At 35.1% G+C, this 20,115-nt stretch overlaps 1 protein-coding gene across 1 annotated transcript; it reads left to right on the top strand.

Annotated features, from left to right (window-relative positions):
- The first annotated feature begins 638 nt into the window (after nucleotides 1–638).
- On the top strand, nucleotides 639–13,069 carry LOC140139701 (histone-lysine N-methyltransferase PRDM9-like). The gene is made up of 8 exons (XM_072161403.1): nucleotides 639–813; nucleotides 1,081–1,194; nucleotides 1,745–1,809; nucleotides 2,365–2,551; nucleotides 6,487–6,567; nucleotides 6,933–7,201; nucleotides 11,336–11,576; nucleotides 11,955–13,069. The coding sequence occupies exons 1-8, from the start codon at nucleotides 648–650 to the stop codon at nucleotides 13,067–13,069; spliced, it is 2,238 nt and encodes a 745-aa protein (XP_072017504.1). The 5' UTR covers nucleotides 639–647.
- The last annotated feature ends 7,046 nt before the right edge of the window (nucleotides 13,070–20,115 follow it).

The raw sequence follows: 20,115 nt of genomic DNA, 5'->3' as shown, positions 1-20,115 counted from the left end.
GTATACGTTGGTACACTACTCAAAGTCATGTCATGACAGAATCAAATAACACAGCACAGCTAGCTTAAGCTTAACAGTTCCTTGGAATGGTTTCATACCAACGTATAACTTTACCTCCACTAGGTTCTTGAATAACTGCTAAGTCTTTCTGGTGAATCTCTTGCATTTACATTGCAAATGTTAGATATCAAAATCTGCAACTATCTCAGCCCATGTGCCATCCGTGTTGCTCAGGTAGGCAGCCATTTTGATCTCCCTGTATTTTCAGTCTGTAGGCAATTAAGCCTGTCTCCCAATTACTAGTAGCTGGCAGGGGGTGTCTGATGCTGGATGCTCAATGCCTCAATCAATCCTATGATACACCAGTGGACATCACAGTGGGTTTTTTAAAATTAATTAATGAAATTAAATTTGCAATTATAATCACCAAGAACATGATCATGATGAGTGATTTCTTAAATTTTCAATATAAGCTGAAGGAACTTTGAGGAAGACAATTTTGCTAAAGTTCTTGTATTAAGTTGCTAATAGGGTATCATGCCCACACTAGGGGGAAGTTAAATGTTGGTACAAAAATTACAAAATATTCCTCTTGAAATCTTCATTGTCTTTCCTGAAGTTAACTTATTTTTATCCATTTCAGATTGATGATGAATTTTAAAGCGAGTAAACAGAGCAAGATGAGTTCACCAGAACAAGATAACCATGGGATTGAAGTTTATTTTACTGCAGCAGAATTTGCAGAGTTCTCTGAGTATGAGAGGCTTAGAATGAGAAATATGAAACAGAATTATGAAATGATGATCAAAGTTGGTAAGATTTGGTTTTGTTTATTATTCCATTTTGTTTTGAGTCTTATCAATCAAGATGCACTTGACCAAATTTCCTTTCTTCAGCGATGTTTCAGATTAGATTTTATCTAATTTGGTGCCATTTTAAATTTTAATGTGTTGCTAACAGTGCAACCCAATCAAGTGTGAACCAGTAACTATGGTGTGTCGCATTACCACAACAGTGACTAACAGGAATAAGGATTTGATTTGTTTTTGTCAATTGTAAACTTGCTTGCCATTTCCTCAGGTTTGAATGTCCCACCACCTGATTTCATGAGACAAACTGGAAGGATGAAGAAAAAGGTTACAGTTGAAAACAGCGATGAAGATGATGACAACTGGCTGCCTGGAGGAAGCAGATGTAAATATTAATTGTGTAAAATACCATGATAATATATTAAAAGCTTGACTTTTGGAACATAAAAATAGTTTAACCTAATTCAATCACTAATTTTCAACAATATGTGATGTGTTTTTTATCCAAACCAAAAGAGTTTTCCAATAATTGGTCTTTTAACTAAATACATAACTTGTAATTTTGTACTGCATGTGGAAATATTAAAACTACTGTTCTGAACTTGTCATATTTTTGTGAATAATTTACTACTACAGATTTTCGCATTCACATTGACTTCTAGAAGCTTTCATGGCATGGTGGTTTGAATAGATAATCTTCTATAATCTTCTTTTGAACCGCATTTCGCAAACTCTTAACAGAGTTTATGCCTTGAAAGTTGTAGAGAAATGCAAAATGTAGTGGTTGAAAATTTGGCGGACATAAATCATTTTAAGTAATTTTATAAACTGGTAATACATCTTTCACAATTACAAAAGCATAATTAGATATTCTATTAATTTTTAACTTTTTTTAAGTCACCTTTTTCATTATTATTTTATTCTGATCCGTACAGCTCGTAAAAAGATGCCATCTTTTAAAGTCCCTTTGAAAAAATCTGGAAGGAAAGAGAGAGAAATGGTAAGTAGCATGTAATTTAAAAGATAATGGTAAGCCATCTTGCAAAGTTATAATAATATGTAAATGTTGATGACATGCACATTACTATAGTACCAGCACACTTAAACAATATTTGTTCTAATGACATTGAGATACATTCTGCTTCATCAAGGCTCGGCCATAATGGTAGTGCAGCTCCTTTCAGCACTTGGGAATGTAATCATCCTAACAACTCCCACAATTACACCTGGGTGGGGTAATGCATTCAGCAAACAAGGTGAAGCCCCTTGACCAAGTACACAAGGCACTGCAGGGATTTGAACCAGTGACCACAAGCTACTTCATGATGAGTCGGAGCCTTTACCTGTTGTGCCTGTACCCTCATTCAAAACAACTTAAAAAAAAAGGTTTTTGTTTGTGTAATTATCTAAACTTTAGAATTTATCAGTCAAGTTACTACCATGCATGTAAAAACTTTTCATTTATTCTATGCATTATCGATCACAGAAGGTCATGATTGTGAGAAACTGTTTCTGTAGCTGTTTGTATTAAAAACTATTTTCTTATTTCAAACAGAAAAAGCCAGAAAGTACATCTAGACCCCCTGAGTATGATAGTGATGATGCATTTGAACAACTTGCTAATATTAATGTCAGTGACTTTGAAGATGATGACACAAATGTAGTGACTCCACATGCTGTTAAACAGACATCTCAAAAACAGAAAAGGATGAGGTCGAAGAAGGAAATGCAGAATGACACAGGTGCAAAATATTTTTTTTTTTTTAAGTATTCAAAATCTGGTAATATACCGTAGAAACCCGTCTATAAGAAATAGAAGCGACTGTGATGATAGCATATTTCACGCTAGCGCCCTCCACAATATTATATCATTATGGAATTTGAGCAAATCATTTACCGACACAAGCAGGTATACAATGTATTATTTTATCTTTATTTAGCATCTCACGAGCATAGCTCACTTGGCAAGGCATAAGACTTTGGTTCTTTAGATCGGAAGATGGTGAGTTCGAGCCTCATCACGGTCACACAAACTTTTATAAACAAAATATTGTTCAAACTTTTCATTTATATTTTCTTGCATTTTCTAAAGACTCCTTTCGTGATCATTTTTTTTCATATTTAGTTTAATTTATTCTATTGTTTTTCTTTTATTGTTTCTTTTCTTTGTCTTTTTTTTCTTGTTTAATTTTATTTTTTCTTTATTTTTCTTTGATTCATATAATATTGGCAGGATAAGGAGAGGAGGAACTAAAGACCCATTCAGTGATTTGCTCATCCGGACGATCGTAAAAATCATCAAAATTCACCTTTGTCATTGTCATAGATGTGGTAACATAGCCTGCTAGTGGTTCAGCAGAAAACCGTGTGACACATAATATATATTTGGCTACATTTTATTATACGATAAATACGAATTTATTAAACATGGTAACAAATATTCTCTAGCAGATCGGTTATACGATGGAACTGGTAGGCATAGGCCTATTATAAATTCGGGATATTAAATATCTTCCTGACGAGACAGATCTGCGCATGTGGTCAAAGACGATTCCTTACTAGCCACAGACCGTCCGCTGGAATTAGTTGAATCGCTATGGCTGTTGGTCGGACCTCTCATCTCTCCACATCGATTGTGACCTATCCCCGACATTGCCCTTATGAACTCACATCCTCCTGTTTTATTCAATACGCTGGCGAAAGTTACGTAATAATCGATTAACTACCATAGCAATAGGTGAAAACAATTTTTGAATATACCGCGTTATACACTGATACGTTCAGGCGGTACCTCTTCATTGAACCATATCATGCTGCACCTGTAAGATCTTTGAAAAGACCAGTATTGTATTCAATCTATGATTGCAGACATACACAGTACAGGTGATGAGTGTAACCTGCTTGTAGCGCAGCGCGATATGTTCAAAATTGTTTTCACCTATTGCTATGGTAATTAATCCGACATTACATAACTTCACTAGCGTATAATGGCCGAATAAATTCTGACCATCACTTGGCTTGTTGGATTCGTTTATACTACAATTAGCTGTGTCAAGTGACGTAATAATCGCAATAACTACCATCAAGCAGATTTCACTAATCACCCGCGTATGTCACCAAACATAGATTGAATACCACTCTTTTCATAAATACTAATCTTACATGGCGAGTGATTAGCATTTCTTTGACAACTATGGTTTAATGCATAGGTGCCACGTGAACGATGAAGTGCAGGGCTATATATTCAAATTGTATTCATCAATTGCTATGGTAGTTAATCCGATTAATTACGCCACATCCACAGCTTAATAGCCTATAGTATGGGTTCAAGTGGAACAAAAAATAGTGTATGTCCATTGCTAGCTATGGTAATTAATCATGTTAGTGTTTACATCACTACTTCGGTGAAGACAAGAGAAGTGTGCCTTCTCTACCAACGCCTGTGATATAACAGGTGCAAGCGAAACAAAATTGAATGACCAGAATAGTTTCCTTTGTCAGATGAATTGATTGAAGTTTTTGAAGACACTCTATTCTTGATGGGACAATAGATTCAAATATGGAATAATTATTATTCCTCATCTATTTTTTGTTATTGAAAAAACTGCAATTGTGGCAACAGAACAATATTTATTTTGATTTCATTTCAAGTAGAAACAAAATCGTGCTTAAGCCAAAAACGCACCCTACCTCAAGAATTGGGATGGCACAAAGGTGCAACATAGGTTTTTATTGCAAAGACGAGGACAGACAAGTAGTTACAACACATCTGTCTAACCGTGGGTTTCGCTATTATTTAGAATAAATGCTTTTACTAGTTTCTATAAAACCACAAAATTACAAAAAAAAACTATAAAAAAACTAAAAAAAAAAAACGCACCTAAAATTAAAAGTAGAAAGGTAGATTTGAAGAAAGATAAAAAGAACATGTCAAAAGTTAAAATTAAACGAGAATGAAAAACGGAACCGGTGCCCGGACCATGCTCTCTTCAGCATGTCTTCAGTTCCAAAGTCTGACGCTCTATCAATTGAGCTATACTGATCCTGATATACTGAAACAGTCGTTATTATGTCAATACAATTGATTGGTGTTACAACATACTTAGATGGAATGCATAGCCACCCAGTGCCAGTATATATTTGCTCAAACTCCAAATACAACAAGCAACCAATTTTATTGAGGGCGTTTCTTAGGTATATCCTTGTAGACGGGGTTTTACGGTATATCTAAATTGTTAATTTTTCAGCAAGTGAACATGATGTTGATTTCGTAGCAAGGGCTTAGGCAGCCAGCTGTGTGTGGAGTGTTTTACACACCCAAATTTGTAATTACAGTCCTACACACCCAGTTTTTGCCCACATGGCAGATACTTTGTATACAAATCTTAAAATTTACACACCCATATTTTTGAATTTACACACCCAATGACCCAAACCTTCAAATCCTGCCTAAAACCCTGTTTCGTAGTTTCATCTAGGGTGGGGGAACCCAAGGGGCAATGCCCAAGATTTGATGTGCTCTGAGAGTCGCATTTGTATTTTTGTTAGCAAGCCCACAGCACCGTCTGTGATGCCTTATATTTGGCATAAATCACCCATTATTGTATAAAGAAAATTGAACTGTTAGCTGGTGAAATTCTCCTTTATTAAAAAAAAAAAATCAAGTAAATCTCAAGTTAATTTTGTTGAAAGATGTGATTGTTGTTTTGCTTTATTTTTGAAAAAATATTAGAATCTGTTATTTAAATAAGAGCATTTAGATAAAATTTGAAAAAGAACATGATTAGTAGAGCCTCTACCATTTTAAATTGTCCGTTTCTTGAATTTAGAATTTCTTTGATTTTTAATTAACATGTTAAAAACTAGACAGAAACATGACTCATATTATTTCACATAGCATCATTTGTGACGTGGTATGTCAAAAGAGGCACTTCTGGCAACGACTGTGAATGGAGAAAAGGCCAAAAAACAGCAAGTGGTGATTTATTTACAAAATTTGATTTTTTTTTTTCCAAATTTGTGATACTAATCATGTTAAAAATATTGTCTGAAACTTTCAAACTGAAGTTTTCATCTGCAACTTCAATATATAAAAAACTCAAATCCCCTTTTAACAAGTCACAATTTCCTTATAATAAATGTGTGTCATTTTGGTCCATTATTTGTGACACTCATGAGGCAAAAATGGGTATCCATATAGCTACCCAGCAATAGCTGATGATGATGCAAAACATTCTAACAGAATGTTATTTAACTATTGACAAAATATTTGTAAACATTTTTGCTCAAAATATTTTACAATAACATTTTAAAAACATATTCATGATCTTTAAAAAACCCAACATTTTATGTTTACTGGGTATATATTATGTGATCAGTCATATCAAAAGGTGGAATCTCAAAATTCAAATTTCATATCAGATAATACTTACATGTTAAAGTAGGCAAGTAGCATTGTATCAACTTCAAAATTGATCACAGCATTTTGATTTTACATGCAAAAGTCATGATTTTATGTTTGTTATTTTTTATGCTTGATTTCATTCATATCCTGTGTGCCGTAAAGTCCCCCTTTTTGATGTGTGACTGGTTACATATATCATCAAATTTTATGTATTGTGATAATACATTTTTGCTTTAAATAACACAGTGAGTTTATCCATAATATACATAACAGGTACCAGACGTTACTCCTTAAGAGAAGGAACAAGAAAATCCTACAAAGATCTAGAAGCAGTAGAAGATGATGTCTATGTTTGTGAGTATTTTTCTTTTTGACAAGATAATTAGATACAGTGAAGGGATGGTGTAACCATAAACACAGAATTTTTGTTACATTTTCAACAGCTAAAAAGTAAGCTTATTAAATGCTTATAACCAAAACAAAAGCAGTAAAATTCAAAGTTAGTTTAGTGGCCCAATCTTTTTGAACATCAGAATCTTGATTTATTATTGTTTTTTATTTATTACTATCAAACTCCCGCATGCACCAATTTATGTGCATTTATTTAGTTTATGCCGACATTTGAATAAGAAAAAAATGCAGATTTCTTAATTTTGATGATATCTGCTTTGGCATATCATTGATAACTCCCTTTAATTATTGTCACACATTTATCATAGATTGTGAGGAATGCCATGAGCTGTATGAAGATGACTGTCCATCTCATCCTCTGACTATCATTGAAGATACTCCAGTACCATCAAAATGCAAGAACCGTGCTAAACTCAGCTTACCACCTGGATTAGTTGTTAAAGAGGCTGGTATAGAAGGTGCTGGTCAAGGGGTATGGACAGAGAAGTTCATTCCAAAAGGAGTCAGATTTGGACCCTATGGAGGAGAGATTGTTGTAAATGAGCAAATGGGAAGAAAGAGTGGCTATTCTTGGGAGGTAAGCATTGTCATTTAGACATGTTGTTGGTTTTCATAGTCTTTTGGTCTTGTTTTATATTTTGTGGTAGACCCATTCAAGATTTCAGAATCAAGTAAAATTTGAGGGTATTATTTTTTGAGTTAAGTAATTTTTAGTACTTCCATGGTCCGGATACGCACTGGTGATTGGCCATTGCATAAGAGTGGTGAGGCCTCCTCCCCTTCTATGCACAGACAACCAATGGGTCAACCATCTTGTTGTCAAGAGCATTGATCAGCTAATCAGTGTGATTGTTTATCACTTCTGTGTTTATGCTTGTGTACACTCGGGACGAAGGACAGACCAAGCAAGTAACAAAAAATTAACTTAAAGGCCCATTCAGTGATTTGCTCATCCGGACGATCGTAAAAATCATCAAAATTCAGATTTTGGTACCTTTGTAATTGGCATAGATGTGCTAACATACCGTAGAAACCCGTCTATAAGGAATAGAAGCGACTGTGATGATAGCATATTTCACGCTAGCGCCCTCCACAATATTATATCATTATGGAATTTGAGCAAATCATTTACCGACACAAGCAGGTATACAATGTATTATTTTATCTTTATTTCGCATCTCACGAGCATAGCTCAATTGGCAAGGCATAAGACTTTGGTTCTTTAGATTTGAAGATGGTGAGTTCGAGCCTCATCACGGTCACACAAACTTTTATAAACAAAATATTGTTCAAACTTTTCATTTATATTTTCTTGCATTTTCTAAAGACTCCTTTCGTGATAATTTTTTTTTCATATTTAGTTTAATTTATTCTATTGTTTTTCTTTTATTGTTTCTTTTCTTTGTCTTTTTTTCTTGTTTAATTTTATTTTTTCTTTATTTTTCTTTGATTCATATAATATTGGCAGGATAAGGAGAGGAGGGAATTAAGTGATTTGCTCATCCGGACGATCGTAAAAATCATCAAAATTCACCTTTGTCATTGTCATAGATGTGGTAACATAGCCTGCTAGTGGTTCGCAGAAAACCGTGTGACACATAATATACATTTGGCTACATTTTATTATACGATAAATACTGAATTTATTAAACATGGTAACAAATATTCTCTAGCAGATCGGTTATACGATGGAACTGGTAGGCATATGCCTATTATAAATTCGGGATATTAAATATCTTCCTGACGAGACAGATCTGCGCATGTGGTCAAAGACGATTCCTTACTAGCCACAGACCGTCCGCTGGAATTAGTTGAACATGAACCATTCGCTATGGCTGTTGGTCGGACCTCTCATCTCTCCACATCGATTGTGACCTATAATCCCCGACATTGCCCTTATGAACTCACATCCTCCTGTTTTTTTTCAATACGCTGGCAAAGTTACGTAATAATCGGATTAACTACCATAGCAATAGGTGAAAACAATTTTTGAATATACCGCGTTATACACTGATACGTTCAGGCGGTACCTCTTCATTGAACCATATCATGCTGCACCTGTAAGATCTTTGAAAAGACCAGTATTGTATTCAATCTATGATTGCAGACATACACAGTACAGGTGATGAGTGTAACCTGCTTGTAGCGCAGCGATATGTTCAAAATTGTTTTCACCTATTGCTATGGTAATTAATCCGACATTACGCAACTTCACCAGCGTATAATGGCGAATAAATTCTGACCATCACTTGGCTTGTTGGATTCGTTTATACTACAATTCGCTGTCGGTGACGTAATAATCGCAATAACTACCATCAAGCAGATTGCACTAATCACCCGCAGATGTCACCAAACATAGATTGAATACCACTCTTTTCATAAATACTAATCTTACATGGCGAGTGATTAGCATTTCTTTGACAACTATGGTTTAATGCATAGGTGCCACGTGAACGATGAAGTGCAGGGCTATATATTCGAAATTGTATTCATCAATTGCTATGGTAGTTAATCCGATTAATTACGCCACATCGACAGCGAATAGCCTATAGTATGGGTTCAAGTGGAACAAAAAATAGTGTATGTCCATTGCTAGCTATGGTAATTAATCATGTTAGTGTTTACATCACTACTTCGGTGAAGACAAGAGAAGTGTGCCTTCTCTACCAACGCCTGTGATATAACAGGTGCAAGCTTAAACAAAATTGAATGACCAGAATAGTTTCCTTTGTCAGATGAATTGATTGAAATTTTTGAAGACACTCTATTCTTGATGGGACAATAGATTCAAATATGGAATAATTATTATTCCTCATCTATTTTTTTTTTATTGAAAAAACTGCAATTGTGGCAACAGAACAATATTTATTTTGATTTCATTTCAAGTAGAAACAAAATCGTGCTTAAGACAAAAACGCACCCTACCTACCATTCCTCAAGAATTGGGATGGCACAAAGGTGCAACATAGGTTTTATTGCAAAGACGAGGACAGACAAGTAGTTACAACACATCTGTCTAACCGTGGGTTTCGCTATTATTTAGAATAAATGCTTTTACTAGTTTCTATAAAACCACAAAATTACTATAAAAAACTATAAAAAAACTAAAAAACACAAAAAAAAACACACAAAAAACACACCTAAAATTAAAAGTAGAAAGGTAGATTTGAAGAAAGATAAAAAGAACATGTCAAAAAGTTAAAATTAAACGAGAATGAAAAACGGAACGGTGCCCGGACCATGCTCTCTTCAGCATGTCTTCAGTTCCAAAGTCTGACGCTCTATCAATTGAGCTATACGATCCTGATATACTGAAACAGTCGTTATTATGTCAATACAATTGATTGGTGTTACAACATACTTAGATGGAATGCATAGCCACCCAGTGCCAGTATATATTTGCTCAAACTCCAAATACAACAAGCAACCAATTTTATTGAGGGCGTTTCTTAGGTATATCCTTGTAGACGGGGTTTTACGGTAGCCTGCTAGTGGTTCGGTCGAAAGCCGTGTATTTTAGACAAAATAAAGCATTTGCATGATTCTGGACTTTTGATACTGACAGTACAATCCGACTCGAGATCGAAAGAAGCTCACTCTCCATCGCACTAACACGCGCTATGTATTGTTTCTACTACTTATTACATTAGTAGCTACTATTTTAAACAAAATACACAATTTTAACTGTTTTTCATATTTGAATTGACTGTTAGTTTGCCTCGGTGACCTAACTGACCTTTAATTGCTTATTTTGTTTTCTATTACAAAAATTAAACTTCTGTTTTAAATCAATTTAGACTCTTCTTCCCCCGTGTTAGAAACACTGGACTAGGAAGTTTTTCCAGTCGATTGGTGGCGCACTGTACGAAAATCTCGATTTTCTCGAGTCGATCTGAGTTGAAGTAGAAAACCGTTCTAAAACTTCTGTTTTTTGACTAATTTGTCGATGTATTCAGGGAAAAGTGGTTTAATGAAATTCTGTAGACTTATTCTTTATTTCTAAGCAACTCCAACAAATTTCCAATTTTTTTAATGTTCCTGTAAAATCACTGAAAGGGCCTTTAAGTGTAACATGTTAAGACTAGGTAAAAATGAATGCTTACTATAAGGGCGCATGATACTAGGCATCAATAGCTGAAATTAGGGACAAAATGCTGATGAAACTTCAACTAGGCCAAGTGACCTGTTGAAAGGGAGTCAACTAGATAGCGGGTCTGGGCATTTTTACAAGGCAGGCAAGTGAAGCAGACAATCAGGTATTACCCTCATTTGAACAGACTGTAACAAGGGTTTAATAATGGCACCTGCCCCATCCTTTTCCAGATGAGCCAGAGGGAGATCAAATTTAGTTATCCAGTCTAGATCAACTTCATTGGAACCTCGCTCACCAGTGGCGGCGCCGCCACGGGGGAGGGGGTGGACATGAGGGAGCAAATGCCCCCCAGTCAGAACTCTTGCCCCCTGTTTCCCCCAGTAAAAACCCAAAATTACGAAAATGTCCACTTTTTGCTGCAATTTTGTGCAACATTTGATTTTGCCTCCCCCCCCCCCCGAAATTTTTTTTCTGGCGCCGCCACTGTCGCTCACCAAAAGCAAAGTTTGTATGCTGTTCCCATTTGGTAGTGGCTTTACAAAGTAGGTTATCAGATAATTCAGTTCACTCTTTAGTTTACTTTCAAATTTTATTCATATATCTGATCTTTGACTGCAGATATTTAATGACAAGAAGAGAACACACTACATCAATGGAAAAAACAAGCACAAAGCCAACTGGATGCGTTATGTCAACTGTGCCAGAAATGAACCAGAACAGAACCTCATAGCTTACCAATTCCGTGGTCAGGTTTACTACCGAAGCTTCAAACCAATCTATGCAGGAAAAGAACTCCTTGTTTATTATGGGGAAGAGTATGCCAAAGAGTTAGGAATAGAGGAGGAAAAGTTCATCAATGGTAAGCAACAAACAATAAGCCACATTGAGTCAGTGAACCAATTCACTTTAATTTCCATTCATCATAAATGATCATGTACTTATATCAATGTCTCATCATTCATTTCTTGTACAGAATATTCTCTGATCAGTGCATCCAATACCACAAGGTCCAGACTTCCTTTTACCAGATAAGCATACTTGAAATTGTAGGCTGCAATAATATAATTAGTTCTGACTGCATGTTCTTTCCAGCTGACAAGCACGTATACCGTTTGTATTGCTCAGGTGAAAACATCTGAAGGATGTATAGTATTCCACCAAATTGATCAAAAAACATAACTACTGTCTAGTTTCTACACTTTTTACCAAATTTATTGTCTGTTTGTTTTCCCAACAGATGGCAACTTTCATCAATGTGAAATCTGCAGCGCAGCCTTCACAGGTCGCTTATTTCTTTTGAAGCATCTGAAGTATCGCCACCGCAAGCATGTAGATTTAACCTTTTACCAATCAAGATCATCTCCAATGCTAGGCAGATCTCTATGTAAAGTGGTTTCAAGCCATCAAAGTGATCAACACAGAAGGACAGCAAGAACTGTTACATTTCATCCAGTAGATAACCAAAACAGGCAAATAACTGATTTGAAGAACAGTTATCATATGAAGTCACCACAGTCTGTGGCAAGTAATCAACTTAAGCCTATGAATGACAGTAATGAGGTATCTGATGTGAAGATACAAGACCGAACATCACATCATCAAGACAATGCTAGTGACAATGGAATACAGAGAAATATAGAACATTCTGCAGATAAACCTCATCAGTGTAGTGTATGTGGTAGAGGATTGGCAGCAAAGGGTGCCTTGATAAAACACATGAGGATTCATACAGGAGAAAGACCCTATCAGTGTGATATATGCAAGAAGGGTTTTAAAGTAAAGTGTTACTTGATAAAACACATGAGAGTTCATACAGGAGAAACACCTTATAAGTGTCCTACATGCAGCAAGGCATTTAGTGTTAAGAGCAATCTTAACAGACATATAAAGATGACACACAAAGGAATCAAACAACACCAATGTTCGCACTGTAACAGGATGTTCTCACAAAAACCTCATCTGAAACAACACATGAGAGTTCATACAGGTGAGAAGCCATTCAAGTGTAGTACATGTGGGAAAGGGTTCATACAACAAAATATTTTGATAAGACATGAAAGAATTCACTCAGGAATCAAACCATATCAGTGTACATATTGTGAAATGGCATTTACACAAAACATTCATCTCCAGCGTCATCTAAGAGTTCATACAGGAGAGAAGCCATACAAGTGTCATATATGTATGAAGGGATTCATACAAAGCAGTCGTCTGTACAGCCATATAAGGACACAACATCCAGGAGTAAAACCATTCAAATGTCATACATGTGAGAAAGGCTTTGCACAAAGAAGTGACTTAAATACACATGAAAAAATTCACTCAGGGATCAAACCAAATCAATGTACATAGATAGACCTACAATTTACAAATGACATTTTATTTATCTGTTTCACATAACCACATAATGTAACTAATGCTATTTGCAATACACAAATGAAACATTGTTACTGATGTGTTCATTCCACTGTGTGTTCGTACAGATAAGAGGCTGAATATCAATGGCCTTCATTTGGGAAGAAATTTATAAGTAAGACATCTGGTGAAACATTTCAAGTGAGTGTGTGAATTTCTAATTCGTATGCTAAATGTTAAAAAAAAAAAAAGTGGACAGTTTTTCCACCAGACTGTCCATACTTCTATAGTTTTAAAAAGTTAGGGAATGGAGACATTCAATTATGCATAAGTTGAATTTACCAATTACCATATGATATGAATGTCTCCATTCATTAAAAATTTGAAAAGTATGGACAGTTCGGTGAAAATACGGTACTTTTCAAATTTTGTGTCCACTTTTCTTTTCATTATTTTCCTAAGTTTCATTATCATTCATATGGAATTAGATGCAGCAAAAGGTTACATATTGAAGAATCAACTGCTCACGTATGCTACATACATGAAAAAAATTGATGCAATGGAAAAATCTCTCACTGTCATCTTTTTCAGCATGTCCTTGTTATGAGAATACGGGCATTGCATTGTCAATTTCTAGATCCATATAATAATAATAATAATAGTTGTAAATGCCTTTTTTTAAAAAAACTTTTTCTGTGTTTATAGTAAAATAATAAAACCTTTTCCATAGAATCTGTCCAATTATTGTTCTCAACAGCTGCAACCAAATTTCAATTGTTGCAAGGAAATTCAAAACTAGCAAAAAAGTAATGCCATAACAGTAGCAATATGGAGTGAGAATATAAATTGTTGTTCTCATTTCATTTCATTTAATTTCATTTGTTGTGTGCAAGGGCATATCAAATTCAAAACCAAATGCAAAATTATTGTCAGTCTTTAAAGATTAATGTAGTGATAGGATTGTCCAACAAAACAAAGGAAAACTAGGACAAATGTGTATAAATAAGGCAGGCATTTTTGGTCTGGTTTTCTGGTACTCGTCCGAGATTTCACTACCCGGCGGGTAAGAAAGTCAGCATCGGGTTACCTGAAATTGCAACAACAACAAAAATTAAAAATTATTAATGATTTCAAAATGCATTGAATTTGTATCCATTTTGAAATCATTAATAGAGTATGACATGATCACAAATTATCGCTTTGAATATTAAAAACACAAAAAAAATTTTCTTTCAAAACCAAATGCAAAATTATTGTCAGTCTTTAAAGATTAATGTAGTGATAGGATTGTCCAACAAAACAAAGGAAAACTAGGACAAATGTGTATAAATAAGGCAGGCATTTTTGGTCGGGTTTTCTGGTACTCGTCCGAGATTTCACTATCGGGTTACCTGAAATTGCAACAACAACAAAAATTAAAAATTATTAATGATTTCAAAATGCATTGAATTTGTATCCATTTTGAAATCATTAATAGAGTATGACATGAGCACAAATTATCGCTTTGCCTACTTTGAATATTAAAACACACAAAAATTTTTCTTTTTTTTGTAGGTCAACCATAAATGATCCTAGCATTTAGCTTAAGGTCCTGGGACACTCCAACTTAATTTTTTTTGCAAATTTGGGTACCCAATTACCCACCTGAGTGTGTCAGGTACCCGGGTGCAAAATTACCCGAATATCCCTGCCTTAGCGATCTGGAATGAGCGTTTTGAGTGTTTTGACAGTATTTTTTGTGGGACACAAGAGCACATTAGACATATCAAATTGCATTCTGAATACGAAGGATGTCTTTCTGATATCAATATTTATCGAAATTCACGATATAATACAAATCTACCAAAAACGTTTCAAAACGTAAAAATTTAACAAATCTTTCCTGTGTGGCTTTTCACCCTTTTTTAAACTTGGTCCCATTTAGTAAAGTAACAAGAAGAATGAGTCCTAATTTTTACATGCAACAATGTGCTCTTATAGGATTAAGACTGTTCGAAAGCGGTGCAATATGACGTAGAGTAGTAGAGTATTATATATACTTAGCAAATTGACTGTGTGCCAAGCAGCTACATATAGGCCGTACATCTGTACATAAGGCGCAGAATCGCACATGACGATGAAGAATTTAAGCTAATTTAACTAAGCTTAGTATTTGCTACAAAATACATTATAACGTCTATAATGGAAAAACTTCAATTACGCATACTAACATTAATTCATTTGCTCTACAAAATAAACACTGACAACTAAGAAAACCAACAAGTAGCCTATAGATGACTTCGCATGTGTCTTTAGAAACTTTAATAAACGGGACCAAGTTTAAAAAAGGGTGAAAAGCCACACAGGAAAGATTTTTTAAACTTTGGCCACTTTTTACGTTTTGAAACGTTTTTTTGGTAGATACTAATTCTTTTTTTGAGGTAAAAAATATTGCGCGCTAAGTGGTTATTTGTAGCCATGCGAGGCAAACTAGTTGGATATCCATATTTCGGGGTGAACTAGTTGGATATCCATATTTCATGTTAGCGGTTCTTTGTAATTTCTGCGGGCAAACTAGTTGGATATCCATATTTCACGGTTAGCGGTTCTGTAACCCTATGGGCAAACTAGTTGGATATCCATATTTCGCAGTTTGTGGTTCTTTGAAGCCCTGCGGGGCAAACTAGTTCGATATCCTCATTTCGCGGTTAGTGGTTTTAACGACCCGTAACTACCCCAATCAGCTGCATACCGCATCCAGCTATTTTAATTATCAAAATACCAGTTTTTTAATGCTATGGGGTAACAGAATTATTAAAAAAATTAATAGCTGAACCCAATAGTTCAACCAAGGACTGGAAACGACACATTGATGACTAGAGTGTATTCAATAAACCCAAGCGGAACGAGAGTTGCTAAGTAACCGCTATCCGAACCATAAACACACATGCATGATTAGACAACGAGTATTCAATTTCCTCAGCATCCCACGTTGTACACACGTCAGTCGAATTTGGCGGTGTTGGTTGTTATAGCCCTCCAAGTTATAACATCGTTCACTTTGTGTTGAACATTGTATGTGGGCCTCGCTGTAATAACATAAAGATCAGTTTGATCAGTGTGATATCACAGAGCAGACCCTTGAGAGGGCACTTGGCTCATTTGCATGGCAGTCGGACTCTCCATTGTATTTGATCATTTGGTATGGAGAGCAATGGCGACCCATCATTGTATTTGTTCATGTGTATATGGAGAGCCACTCTTGGAGCCCATGGGACTTACATGCCTGCCAACTGTTCCGATTTAATCGGATTCGTTCCGATTTTTGTGACCTTTGACCTCAAAAATCGGAACAAATCCGATTTTTGAAAATGCAAAAAAAATTTTTTTTTTTTTTTTTTTTAAGATTTTTTTTTTCAAAGTTTTTGGCGACTTTGGAGAACCACTGGACCTATTCTGAAGTGCTAGGATCATAAGGATCATTCACGGTTAATTTTTAAAAAAATTGGAAAAAATTACAAACAAATTACAGTTTGTTATTTTTAATATGCAAACCATTAACCAATATTTACCTCTTCATGTAGCACATATTATAAATGCATGCAAAACCAATGCATCTATAATATGTGATACATGAAGAGGTAAACACTAGTTAATGGTTTACATATTAAGGATAACAAACTGTAATTTTTGTGTAATTTTTTTCAAATTTTTTCAAATTACCTGTGAATGATCTTAGCACTTCAGAATAGGTCCAGTGGTTCTCTAAAGTTGCCAAAACTTTAATTTTTTTTTTTTTTTTTCAAAAAGTTAGAAAAAATTTAATTAAAAAAAATTGTTTTTTTTTATTTTTCCCAACCTTGAATAACAAGTATATAACTTCTGTTTTCCAAAGTTTCACTTCTTGCTTCACTCTAATTATACACCAACCTTAGTTCCAAAGGTTGGCAAGCATGTGCCGTTACAGGTGAGCGCGTGCTTCGCGCGCCCCGGATCGCGTGCACCCTGTACAGATTTTTATTTTTACAATGTTGGCAGGTATGGACTTAGGCTAGGTCCGCAGGTAGAGTCAGACGCTGTATGTACTAGAAACGCCCATTCTTGATTCTGCGTTCATTCAATGTTGGCATTAAATTTGTATTGATTGGCGGCCCCTCGTAATGGAAAAACCTGAATTTGTTACATAAAAAGAAATGAAAATTTAAAAAAGCAAGGTTCCACCTGAGTACATATTAAATAGGTGTAGAAATTGTTTTCATATATATATATGAATTTAGACAAACATACGGGATATAATGAACCTTTGACATGACGCCATGATGACATGATTTTATTAGTCGTTTTATATATCACGTATACCGTGTGTCATAATACCAATATTTGTAATTTTATATTAGAACTAATATTTTGCATCATAAATGCGCAGTTCATATGCACTAACGATTACTAATCTTCAAGATATTAAGCTTTAGAAGACTTCAAAATAACATGTTACTAAGCAGGTAATAGGTGCTGGCCTTGTCCTATTGTACTTATTCATTTGTGTATGGAGAGCTCACTGACCTGTTAATAGAGGTCAATGGGAGAGCTTCTTTATCAGTCCAAGAGATTGCCAAATATGGATCAGGAGTATTACATAATAATACCCTGCTATGACAATAGCTGCACTAGGTTAATTGTATAATTTTTTTATGTGGTTAGCATGGCTGGGCCAGGAAATCCACAAGGTCAGCCAATGTATGTACATGTATTCGGTACATGTGCCATATATCTTTTACAATGGGTGATAAATTTCTGGTTTGTTTTATTTCAAAACGCAACAGTCGATATTCTAAAGCTTGGTCCAAATCCAAGAGAAGAACCAACTCTAGTAATTTATGTGGTTTCAAATTATATCGGCCGTTGCCTTTTTGATAGAAATGGTGTTTGTTGATGTGCACAGTTTCCCATTAGATCATAACATGCTGTTGTACATCCAAGGTCAAAGGTCTTTTAATCCATATTTGGCGTTGTTCTGGGACTGTTTATGGGGCACTTCTCCATCGGTTTCAGGGCGCAGTTCATTGAACTCAGCGGGATTCTATTTCAAGTGCTTTTATATTATTACAAAACGGATCGTGGTTATTGCCTTGACAAACCTAATAAATAATTCATACCAGCTAGGGATTAATAAATCCAGGGGTACGGACATTTCATTGGTCGCAAACCACCGGGATTTGATACAAGTTTGCGTTGTAAATGAATGTGTGAAAAAGAGTGTCATCCCATAGAGGCCTTGCATATGACGTATCATCCCGTAAATATGGCGGACTACTCAAATGCATTCAACAAAAGCATGATTGCAATCTACCGTGACAGTTCGTCTCACACACATAACCCTGCACTACGATCACATAGGTTGATGACAACATTTGATTGAATGGACTGCACTCCGCCATAACTACGGTGAAGGACACCGGTTCAAATTCTTTGCTTAGAGTCAATCGATAAAAGAATGCAGGGCCTCTATTGGCGCGATATTTTATTTCTGAATATACTCAAGTTGCCGTTCAAAATGCCTAAAAATCATTAAGATATTGCAATACTGTCTAAAGTGATGTAAAATTGTGTCAAATTTTTATGATTTATCGCACATAATTTCTGCGTAACGTGGAGAATCATTTACATAGGATTTTGGAGAAAAAATGTGATAATTTTAGGGAAATATAGAATGGTGGAGGAAACAAATAAAACATTTTCCTGGATTGTGTAGACCATACTCTTTCTGTTCCTATTGATTTCTATACTGAAATAATTCTTAAAATGAAGTTGTTGGATGATTTTAGTTGGCATTTCTAGAGTGTAAACATGTAGGCAGATAGTAGATACTGTTGAGAGGGCACTCTATAATTCACGAGATTTCTTTTCCAATGCCAAAATAGCACAAATTTTGGTGGTTTGCAAGTGAAGAGTGTCCGCACTATCGATTGACTACATAATTGTTCAATAGGTTTTTGTAAATGAGCTAGTGTTAGTGGGTAAGCTGTACGTCTCTTTTGCATTGTTAAGACAGCCACGCGGTGTCTTATAACTCTGCTAGGTTTTTCGATCAACGTACTATGCGTGTTTGGTCAAGCGATGACTTCTGGGACTCAAGTGGGCACTAAGGACCGTCGATGAATCGATAATAATCAAAAAATCGGCTATCCAATAATATCAATATCGCCGATATCACTTTCGGAAGAAAATCGATATATCGGAGTTGCCGATAATGAAAAAAAAATCCAAAAATTGGGCGTAAGCAGTGTGTTAACCGTCGCAATTATGTCAGTACAGACGTATTTTGAAATGTCAAAACTTCTAGAATCAATGAGACCGAGTGATGTTGATGATTTTAAGCCCATACTTAAACATCTTTTCATTTAATGATTTGACACCGACTTTTCCGCTGGCAGCGCAATTGCAAGTATTCAAACTTTTGAAGCTTAATGACTTGAATTTTCAGGTCACTAAAATTGGGAGGAAAATCGATTTATCGATTATTATCGATAATGAGTGACCAATATATCGATTTTTAAAAATCCTAACATCGACGGTCCTTAGTGGGCACTTCTGGGTTGGATATTATAGATTCTATAGAATTTAAGTATGATATATTTTCGATGGTAAATATATTTTCACTTTCAAAGTTTGTAGTTTCAATATTTGCAATTTGTTAATATTATATAAAAAGCACATATAAATATATAATTGTAAGAGTATGGGATCATTTTGAAAATTAATAATTGCGAAACGCCGGCGGTAGAGTTCAGCAATAAATGTGTATTTCAGGAATTGCCGCGATTCCTGCAGTAGTTTTTATGAATAGAATACAATAGCGGATACAATAGCGAATTCAATAGAACTCTATTACGGGTAAATAAACCTTGTCGCGCTGCTAAATTTCACTTCTTATTTTTTCATTAACTAACCGTTATTTCATCAACTAACCGTTATTTCATCAACTAACCGTTATTTTTTAAACTTTGGAAAACCTTGACCGAGGTTTTTAATTTGATGACAAATTATAAAAATTTTCACATTTT

Source organism: Amphiura filiformis, chromosome 18 (genome assembly GCF_039555335.1).
Source record: "Amphiura filiformis chromosome 18, Afil_fr2py, whole genome shotgun sequence".
NCBI lineage: Eukaryota > Metazoa > Echinodermata > Ophiuroidea > Amphilepidida > Amphiuridae > Amphiura > Amphiura filiformis.
The sequence above is the reverse complement of the archived record's forward strand: the minus strand, read 5'-3'. Positions and strand labels throughout refer to the sequence as shown.

What these genes read in the sequence shown, in the direction of transcription:
- LOC140139701 (XM_072161403.1), top strand. Translation starts at nt 648, where the DNA reads ATGATGAATTTTAAAGCGAGTAAACAGAGCAAGATGAGTTCACCAGAA. An exon ending in GAAGGAAAGAGAGAGAAATG is followed by an intron (nt 1,810 to 2,364) that starts GTAAGTAGCATG and finishes TATTTCAAACAG; the next exon opens with AAAAAGCCAGAAAGTACATC. An exon ending in AGAGTGGCTATTCTTGGGAG is followed by an intron (nt 7,202 to 11,335) that starts GTAAGCATTGTC and finishes CTTTGACTGCAG; the next exon opens with ATATTTAATGACAAGAAGAG.